This window comes from Octodon degus, unplaced genomic scaffold, assembly GCF_000260255.1.
Source record: "Octodon degus isolate 3935 unplaced genomic scaffold, OctDeg1.0 scaffold00004, whole genome shotgun sequence".
NCBI lineage: Eukaryota > Metazoa > Chordata > Mammalia > Rodentia > Octodontidae > Octodon > Octodon degus.
The window spans coordinates 32,696,922-32,707,051 of record NW_004524580.1 but is presented as its reverse complement, the minus strand read 5'-3'; the positions used below and the strand labels follow the sequence as shown (position 1 = coordinate 32,707,051).

General features: G+C 51.9%; 1 protein-coding gene across 1 annotated transcript in view; it reads left to right on the top strand.

Moving 5' to 3' along the window:
* Aldh1l2 (aldehyde dehydrogenase 1 family member L2) overlaps window positions 1-10,130 on the top strand; it is a 51,253-nt gene that overhangs the window by 9,474 nt on the left and 31,649 nt on the right. Inside the window, exons 2-4 of the mRNA XM_023717326.1 lie at window positions 1,834-1,978; window positions 6,801-7,035; window positions 9,025-9,190. Coding sequence (XP_023573094.1) covers window positions 1,834-1,978; window positions 6,801-7,035; window positions 9,025-9,190 — 546 coding nt within the window. The remainder of the gene's footprint in view (window positions 1-1,833; window positions 1,979-6,800; window positions 7,036-9,024; window positions 9,191-10,130) is intronic.

Here is a 10,130-nt window from a genome sequence, read left to right as displayed (position 1 = left end):
GATTTTATTTATTTATTTTATGTATTTGGCATAGGGTCTCACTACGCAGCTCAGACTTATAGTGATTCTTCTGTTTTCAGCCTCCCCAAGAACTAGGATTACAGGTGTGGGACACCATGCCTGACTCTGGTCACCCACTCAGCGCACCCCGGGGGCGGAGCCAGCGCAGCATGCTGGACCTGGGATGGAACCCTGGTCCCTGCTCTTGCCCATTATTTATACTTTGAGATTCTCGTAGGAATGCATGAGATTTTTTTTTCCTGTATTTTTTAAATAAGGGTCTATAGGGTCTCACTACGTAGATTGGACTCATAGTGATCCACCTGTGTTTAGCCTCCCAAGAGCTAGGATTACAGATGTGTGTCACCATGCCCAGTCTCAGTCACCATCTCAGAGCGCCCTGAGGGAGGGGCCTGCATGGCAGGTTGAGGATTGAACCCCGGCCACTGCGGGTGCCTAAGCAGGTGCTTTAATCCGCTGAGCTATTTGGCCAGCCCAATGCACGAGATAGTTAAGCTGTGCAATCCATTTTACTTAACTTCATGGTCTCAAGGTACATCCACTTTCCAGCAAGTGACTCAGATGCAGCCTTCTTCAGTGCACAGAACTACTCCATTCATGAGTACCGTGCCTTCTTTACCCCTCTGTCTACTGGTGGACATGTAGGCTGCTTCCAAGAGTGAGCTGAACCCCAAATGGCCAGGCAGCAGTTGAGAAGCGCATTCTGCTGTGGTCCTCGAATTCTCCCGCTTCTGGTGCGTTTTGAAAGAACATCGCACGTGCTCCTGAGTGCCTGGCATGGGCAGTGGTATAAGCCCGGGAAGCCGGGCTCTGTATAAGATGCCCACCACGCGGGCTGTTTCAAGCGGCAGCCTGAGAGAGGCACAGAGAGACGGGTTTCCAGACATCCCGACTTCGGAGGGCGCAAACTCAGCAGCGTGCCTGCGCTCGTGCAAGGGAATCTGCGCAAGCTCGTGAGACTCTGCGGGGAGAGAGGTTGGTGGACCAGCGAAGGACGCTTGAATCTGAAGCCCCAACTGCTTCACTAGCAACTCAGCTAAAGAGAAGTTGCGACCTGGTGTCCGTTCAGGGATGTCACCCGGGCCCTTAAAAGAGTGAGAAATGGGGGGAGGGGGATATAAAAGCACAGAACAGAGTCCAGTGTCTAGCAACACCTTTGAAGCAGCGCAAACCTTCCACTTGGACGTCACCTTTCACCATATACTGTGCGGTCGTCTTGCGCATTAAGTTGTGTACTTCAACCAAAACTCTCCCAGGTTGGGCTTACTGTCATTCTTGTTTCACAAAGTGAGGGGTGTGAACAGAGCCGAGCTCCTTGCTTCGGCCACACGACTCAGCTGCGGCCGCGGGGTTTGACCTCGGGGAGCCAGCGGCAGGCCTGTGCTTGGGACCCGAATGCTCCCGGGTTGACTGTGGCTTCTTCGGGAGGTCGAGCGGAGTCCAGTTCCTGCCCTACACTGCAGGGGTGAAGAGCCCTGTGAGACTGAGGCCCACCTGGCGCTGCGTCGCACCTGCTTGTCTGTTTGTGCCCAGCCTCTGTTGCCTGAGGTTGGGGTTCCAGGGATTAACATGAACAGTCAAGGGATTCGGGGGAAGAGAAGATGCGCGGCTCTCTGGGGACTGTGGTACATTACTTGTAGGGGGTGTGCCCCGTGGCCGTGCCCCGTGGCTGTGCCTCGTGGGTGTCAGTAGCAGTTCTATTTGGTGGCTCTTTGAGCCTTGCGCAGCCCCAACGCCCTCCCGTCTGATGGTTTGCTGGTTTCCCAGAGTCTCCAGCCCATATTTAGGTGCCGTCCCTGACTTTCCCCTCAGGTTTACTTCAAAAACAAGCTGAAGTTGGCACTTATCGGACAGAGCCTCTTTGGACAGGAAGTCTACAGCCACCTCCGCAAAGAGGGCCACCGAGTCGTGGGTGTGTTCACGGTTCCAGACAAGGATGGACGGGCCGACCCCCTGGGTGAGTGAATCTGGAGAGACTGGGTCAAGAGCGCTCCCTTGTGGGCTGGTGGCAGCGCTGAGGGGCTGCTGCGCATTTCCTCACGAGGTGCACGCCCTTTGTCTGCGATTTTGGCCTTATCTAGACAGGGCTTCGTCTCACGCCTGCCCAGAGAGGCTGCTGCAGCCCCAACAGTCAGGTCTGCATGCCAGCGAGCAGCCTGCAGCCCAGCCAGCCACCACCCAGACACTCGGCACGTTTTGCTGCCACTCACATGCCCTCACTCACAGGGAGGGGTCACTCACAGGGAGGGGTACAGAGGTCGACTGGAAGGTCTGGCCAGAAAGTGCCACGAATGGTGCGTGTGACCGCACACAGTGGCAGGGTGACCCTGCACTGGTCGCCTACCCAGCTGGCCTTGTGCACCTCCAAACAGCACGTCCCATGCTGCTGGCTGGCCATTGACCGCCTAGCCAAGAGCATCTTTGCTGTGCCTTCTGGTCACACTCTCCTGTTTCCTTCACTGCCACCAGCTCACAGGGGGCTCCCTCCACCCTTGCCCTCACATGCTGCCCTCGTGCCTGGCCCTCCATCTGTGTGCTGCGCCCTTCAGCGACCCTATTTTCCCTGCGGTGCTGCCCTGGCTGGGCAGGCTGGGCTGGGTTGCTGCCGTCCCAGCCCGGCGCTCTCTGGGAAGATGAGTGATGAGCCCTTGGCCCTGGGCTACTGTTCCTTCTCCTCGCTCAATGTGGCTCCCTTGTGCCTTCCCTGAGCTGGCATCTGAGCTCTGAGCTGTCCTCTCAGGGTGCTGGTGCCCCTTCCTGGCTACCAGCTCCTTTCCCTTCCTGTGGATGGGCAGTGCGTGGGGTTTCTTCCCAGAGGGACACGTCCTGCAGTGCACCTTCCAGTGGCCCTGTGGGCTGCCCACCTTGCCCTCTTCTGGCTGTTTGCCCCTGCAGGTGGCACAGGATGGAGAGAGTATCCTGTGGCTGCTGAGGATCCCTGTAGGGCAGGTCACACCCAGTCACACTGCTTCCACACTCCTTATCTCCAAGGTCGCTGGCTTCTGCTCTGGCTGCTGCCGCCTTGCGAGATGCCCCGCCTGGCGGCACACACAGCCGTGACCTCCTGGGGGTGCCTGCAGGCGGCTCCTGCTCCGGTGCCCACCCACGCCCACTGCTCTGCTGCCCGGATGCGTGCCACCCCATCACCCTGCTGCAGCCCAGGCTGGGCCCTCAGCCTGTGCCCTAGAGCAGCCAGCACCGCAGGGAGCCCGTGCGACCCGGCCCATGCCTCAGTGCACGCGGGCCCCGGGGTGGACGCTGCCCTTCTGAGTAAATCTCGCCACATGTGAAAAACAGCAAGAGAAAAACTGATGCATATGCTGTGTAATACAATATGTGATAGTACACATAAAACGTGTTTATTATTAAAATACATATTTAAGTAGTAAATATAGTAATAAGATATTTGATAAGTATTAAACATTCATATATTATGTTTATATAACATCTATCAATAAGTACATATCAATAAGTAATAATATATATCAGTAAGTAATAGCATTAAAGTAATATTCATATATGTTACTTATATAAATAGAAATATGATAAAATATGGTGAATGTTTAAAATGAAAATAGTTATCACTCTAAAAGACACACTGACGTTAGTGCCCCTCCAGTGCTACTGCGGGCTCCAGCACACGCACCCCACCCTCCCGCCACCTTCTGCAGCGCTCTGGAGGCCTCTTTCCGGGGTGCCTTTGGCCGGGCTGTCCTGGCTGCCTTGGTGTCCTGAACTGACCCAAGACCCTCACTTTCCTGGCCATTGGCCATTGTGAATCACTTTAGGAGACTGAGGCAGCCTTGAGGAGACACAAAAGAGGACTCCCGAATTGCTTCAGAAAGCAGCAAGCAAGTGGGGGTGTGTTGGAAGTGAGAGGGGTTCGAGGCAACGTGCCTTTCACTGTAACTAATTAAAAATAAAAATGTAAATATTGACTATTTTGTGTCATACCTCATATGAGGTACACAATAAGCACACACACACACACACACACACACACACACACACACACACACAGAGCATCTATAGGACTTTTTTTTTGTGGTACCAGGGATTGAGCTCAGGACCCTGCGCTTGCCAGGCAGGTGCTTATTCTACTGAGCTGTCTCCCCAGGCCTACAGGACTTTGTACAGTGACATCTTATCCTGGAGAAGGCAGGCTATGCCCTCTGCCCTGTCACCGCCACCCCTTTGCCACGTGGAGTCAGGACAGAGGCCCTTGTCCCCAGACGGCACTGCTCCCCTGTTCTGTTTCTAGCCTCTCACTGTTAGCTTTATCTTCCGGTGACTTTGGAGGAAAGATGTAGCGAGGGTCTCATGAGTTGTGAGAAGTTTCTCTTTGCCACTCCATGAAAAGGTTATGGGAGTTTTAGCAGGTTAACTCCAACCTACCCTTTCCGGTGCAGCCCTGGTGAGAATAAAGGCACTACTGTGTATCTGTAGCTGTGGGGAGCCCAGAGGGTCCCGAGCCCGGCCATGAGGATGGCCATCGGGGACAAGGGCCTGGACCTGGGGCCGAACCTGGGTTTAGTTAATGCGTGAAGAGGGCAGGGCCTCGGGCTGAGTGACTGTGGGAAGGGGTAAGCATCTGAGTGCTGCAAGCTGGCTAGGGGGAGGCCTGAAGCCACCTCTGCAATGCCAGAGAGGGGTCTGCAGGGAGCGATCGGCGTGGCAGCTGAGGTGGCATCCAAGTTCTGGGCCGATGTGTGATCTTCCACGCCCTGGGAAGTCAGAGCCTCTTACCTCGAGGCTCACCCCGCCCACAGCACGGAGCGTGGCCCCCCTCACCTGCTTCACGCTGTCGCTTGGCTTCAAGACCACGCACCACTCCCTCAGTCAGACAGATCTGCGTTGCTAAAAGTCCACTGAGGGGATCAGGGAAGGCCCTGGCCGGCTCTGTACACGTCAGTGCACGGAACAGGGCCCGGCTCAGCCAAAACGGAGGCAGCTGCTCTTCTTTCAAGGAGAGTCATCCAGGTGGTCCTTTACACAGGGACAAACTCAGCTCTTTTGGATCTGTTGCTTAGCGGGAAGCATGGGTCCTGCGTGGGGGTGGGGGGCTCCTTTTTTTTTTTTTTTTTTTTTTCAGTGTCAGACATGAGGATGAGTCCTGGCCATTACTTGACCAATTTGCTCTTGGTGAAAGCTTGAGAAAATGTTTTTTCTCTCCATGTGACTCTCCCCAGGATCACTTTACATCATCAAACAGTGGGGGCTCCTAAGACTTTCCAACCATGCTGGGGGCTGAGAATGTTTAATTCAGGGTTAAGGTGTTGCTATTGGGCTCCAGGTCTAAAGCGATGTTCTTCAAAGATCCATACCAGTCATAAAGTGTTTTGTTTTTTGTTTTTTTTTTCCCTGACGGTGCTGGGGCTGAAGCCCACGTGCTTGCTAGGCAAGTCCTGTACTACTGGGCTGCATCCCCAGCCCTAATGATACCAGTTTTGATCTTAAAAAAAAAAAAAAAAGAAAGAAAGAGCTGTTTAAAATCTCAAAACACTATCTAGCCACAAGAGTTTGAGTTCAAATACATTTTCAACATACAGACAAATTGGGAAAGATGGCACATGCATATAATCCCAGCAGAGGAGGTTGAGGCAGGAGGGTTGCAAGCTTCAGATAAGCTTGGGCTGCATAGCAAGCTCATGGCCAGCCTGGACAACATAGTGAGATTATGTCTCAAAAAAAAAAAAATAAATAAAATGCTTCAGAGGACTAAGCTCCTGCTTAGGCAAACACAGGGATGGGGTTTGATCCCTGTCACCACATGCTGCACCAGCCTCGTCCCCAGGTGTGCTGAGCCAGCCACCGAGACTGACTGACATGGTGGCACGCACCTGTAATCCCAGCAGTGGGGAGGCTGAAAACAGGAGGATCACCATGAGGCTGAGCTGTGTAGGGAGACCCTGTACCACAAACATTAAGAAAAATGTACATGCTTCAGTGCTGTCTTGGTACTTTTCTTGTTGCTGAGACAAAATGCTTGATGCCTCAAGTTAAAGGAGGAAAGGTTTATTAAGCTTGCAATGTGTAGAGATCTCAGGTCATAGTCGGCTGGCTCCAAGGCAGGGTGGCACCGCGGAAGGACACTGCAGCAGAGAGACAGTACCTGGAAGGCAGAAGGCAGGAGACAGCAAGCTGCAGGTTACAAGTGGCAATAGCCCCTTCTTTCCGTCTATATTCTAGCTAGGTCCCCCCAGGGCTGGTAGCACTCACCCTCAGAGCTCTGCCAAGCCAATCAGCGGACTGATTTAGTGATTACAGACCCTGAATCCCAGCACTCCACACTCTAAAGCCAGTCAGCTCTGAAAAAGCCCCACCTATGACTGTGTAGGTCTGGGGTGCATCTAGACGTGAGCCATAACCAACAGGTAAGTATCACATTAGAAACGTGGGTGGGGCATGACTGAAGAGTAATACCGCAGGTCCTGGCCACAACCCAAATTGCTTTTCACCATGTTCTATTTGTAAATGTTTCAGGAAACTGAAACCTGATGTGCAATTGAGAGATGCGGTGTTACCTTGGTACTTGTCACGAATTGGTCCTGAGGGCGTCAACTGCTTTGGCTGGAGAGGGCAGTGAGTTTCTCCAGGCAAGGGACGAGTTCTCGCTTGCACTGAGTACCAAATACATGAGCAATGGGACAAAATATTCACGTGAGAATGCTTGGAGAACCAAATTCAGGGAGTTTGAAAGCAGTCCAGCCCACAGTGTGGCTACGTAAAATGAGGGCTCACTTTTGAAAGCTGGAAACACCCTTGTTTGTCACCCTCAGCTTTGGCTGCAGAAAAGGACGGGACACCTGTGTTCAAGTTCCCCAGATGGAGGGTCAAGGGCAGGAGCATCCCGGAGGTGGTGGACGCCTACCGAGCCGTGGGGGCCGAGCTGAACGTGCTGCCCTTCTGCACGCAGTTCATCCCCATGGACGTCATCAACAGCCCGAAGCATGGCTCCATCATCTATCACCCATCCCTCCTGCCCAGGCACCGGGGCGCATCTGCCATCAACTGGTGAGTGGCTTTCGGCAGCAGAAGCCACCCATCTGCTTCTGTCACCTGTAGGCCCTGGTCCTACGTGCAGGCTTAGTAAACTAGCCGTGTGAGGCCTCGGTGGATTCCTTCAGTTGGATCCACCCCCTTGAGATCTGCACGAACTGCCTGAGCTGGGACAGCACTTCCTGCGGACCCTCCACGCTGAGTCCGTTCCGGGGAGCATAGCTAGCAGTTCAGCCAACAGGGCCTCTCCAGGTAGATAACTTTGGCTTCTGGGAGACTTTTTAGGACAGAACTCTTTTGGGTTTTCCGCCTGGGCCTTCACCTGGGCACCAGAGCCTCCCGGGCAGAATGAGCGAGCAGTGCCCTCAGAGCCACCTGCCCACGAAACCGGCTTTTGTGCAAAGCGTCCGAAGTGTTTCGGGGTGCTGAGCTACCCGCGTCTTTTCTCCCTGGACTTCAGCTTCTTGAGGAAGGGCTTTGTGTAACATTTTAGGCATCTCACGAGTGGCGGCCGCCACACTGCTCGGCGTGGCCTACTCGCACGGGGGCACATCTGTGATGTGCTGGCGGTGCACACTTTTTTAACCTCTTCGCCTTTATCCGCACATCTTTCCAATGACCCCTCAACACTGAATTATCGAACAAGTATGAAATCTACACTTGGTTGGAATGTGGCAGAAAATACTTTGTCATGCTTAAAACTCAACACACGGATTTATTTCATTGCTGTTCATGTAAACGAAACTTTGGTAGATATCTTTGCACTTAAATACGTATTTGTTTATTTCACATTATTTTCACATGCAGAATCATTGAATCAAAGCATATTGATATTTTCAAGGCTCTTGACGTAATTCCTCAAGACCTCTGAAAAGAGTGATTTATTGAATGATTTTAGATCTTTTCCTTGATCCATAATTTGGAGCAATAAAAATGATTTTGATTGTGGAAATTGCTAACTTACTACTTGATACTCCATGGTAACCTGCTCCCTGGTACATGTTCTAGGTGTCTGTCTATTGGATAGTCTTCCAATTATACACTCTCTTAGGGCCAAGCTAAGCTTTTCTCGTAGACTAAATCTTATCGAGTACAAAGGGCAACTAGTGGGATCAATCACCCCATCTTTTTGTGACCTATGTAGTCTTTAACCAATCCTTGTCCTAGGCAATGTTTGTACCTCAATCAGAAACCTAGATTAATCACCAGTTTCCTCTCCACATTGCACTGAGCATATGGTTTTGCTTTATTTTCTGCTCTTCTTCTGCCTCACCTGAGGCCAAGATAGTGTAGGAAGTAGACCCAGGTGGGAACGTCACTTGGCCTGTAGTAGGGAGCGCAGACGTGGAGGGTGATGACTGGTTGTAGTCACGGGTTCTAACGCCCTTTGAAGTCACTGCAAGCCGTCACCGCACAACAGACAGGAGAGACGACAGTTGCGAAGGTGTTTGGGACATCACGGCCGTCAGGTGCTGCTTTCTGTGACCTCTGACAGTTCCCAGCTCTGCCGCCCATTTCTCAAAGTCACTTTTTTCCCCGGTCTACTTCTCCATCACAGCCACCTTCTCCTTTAGCGTCACTAATTCTTCATTTGGTGATATGCTGAACCGATGTCTTCGTTACTTTTCTCTCATTGCTGAGACCAAAATGCCAGACACACGGAACTGAGGAAGGAAAGGTTTACTTAGCTCACAGTTGGTGGCGGCTTCGGTCTGTACTCGGCTGGCTTCAAGGCAGGGTGGCCCACGGCGGAGGGCGGCAGTTCACAGCAGCAGAAAATAGCAAAAGCAACAATAGCAAAATGGGAGGGCCAGCAGGGAGCCAGCCGCAGGGCAGGTGTAGCCCTCACACCCATAATCCCAGCACTGGCCCATCAATCATTCAATCAACCAATCCTTTAATCAATCACTCTAGAAGCCTGCCCCGTGACTGCAGAGGCCTTGGGGGAACATCTGGACGCAAATCATAGCAAGCAACATCTTGCACTGAAACTTCTTTTCACAGGACTCTAATCATGGGAGACAAGCAAGCTGGGTTTTCTGTTTTCTGGGCCGATGACGGGTTAGACACAGGACCAATCCTTCTTCAGCGATCCTGTGACGTCAAGCCAGATGACACAGTGGACACGCTTTATAATCGCTTCCTCTTTCCTGAAGGAATCAAAGCCATGGTCAGTACGTTTATGCCACCAGGAAGAATTTAGTAAATCTTTAAAATTTTAGGAATATTTTTATCTTGTTAAAATTTGTCAGATGAATTTTCACATAAAGCTAAACAATATATTAGATGTTTAGCAACGTGCTGGTGCATTTAGGGTAGAAATCGGAACTAAAATTTCTTAGTCTGAGGGCAGGGGAGATAGCTCACTAGAAGGAGTGCCTGCCTGGCAAGCACAAGGTCCTGAGTTCAGCCCCCAATACTACAATCAATCAATCAATCAATCAATCAGTCAGTCAATCAGTTTCTTAGACTGTGCTGCTGACTTGTGCCTCGTGGAGCAGAAATGAAAGGCATGAAATAGCAACTAAGCCGCTCCCTTCTTGGCCAGATGCTTGAACTTCCAACCCTGCTAATAACGACTACTTGCAAAGTACAAAGCGCCTTACACTTTGCTGTGTAACTTGGGCTTCTGTGTTAGTGCTGTGGCTTGTGTCTAAGTGGCCCCCAACACCGCACACACTCAGAGGCAGAGCCCTGGAAGGTGATTTGATTATGGGGCTCGTCGCTGACTTGCTGCTGGGGGCCGGGGTCCAGTCAGAAGGGTCACTGGGGCATGGCCTGGAGGGTGCAGCTCCCTGCCCCTCTCTCTCCTCCCTACTCGCTCTGCTTCCTGTCGGCCATAAGGTGGGCAGCTTTTCCTCCTCCAGGCCCTTCCCCCATGCCTTCTTGCTTTGGATGTGGCCGACTATGGGCTAAAATAACCTTCTCCTTTTAGTTGGAGGGGTCAGGTACTTTGTCTCAGGAACAAATAAAGTGACTAAATAGTCACTTGAGGGAAACAAGTTAAAAGAATGAAAGCTTTTTATTTTGGGTCATGGTTTCTGAGATTTCAGTCCACGGTTGCTGGGAGCCATCACTCTGGGCCTGTGGCGAGGCAGAATATCATGTTC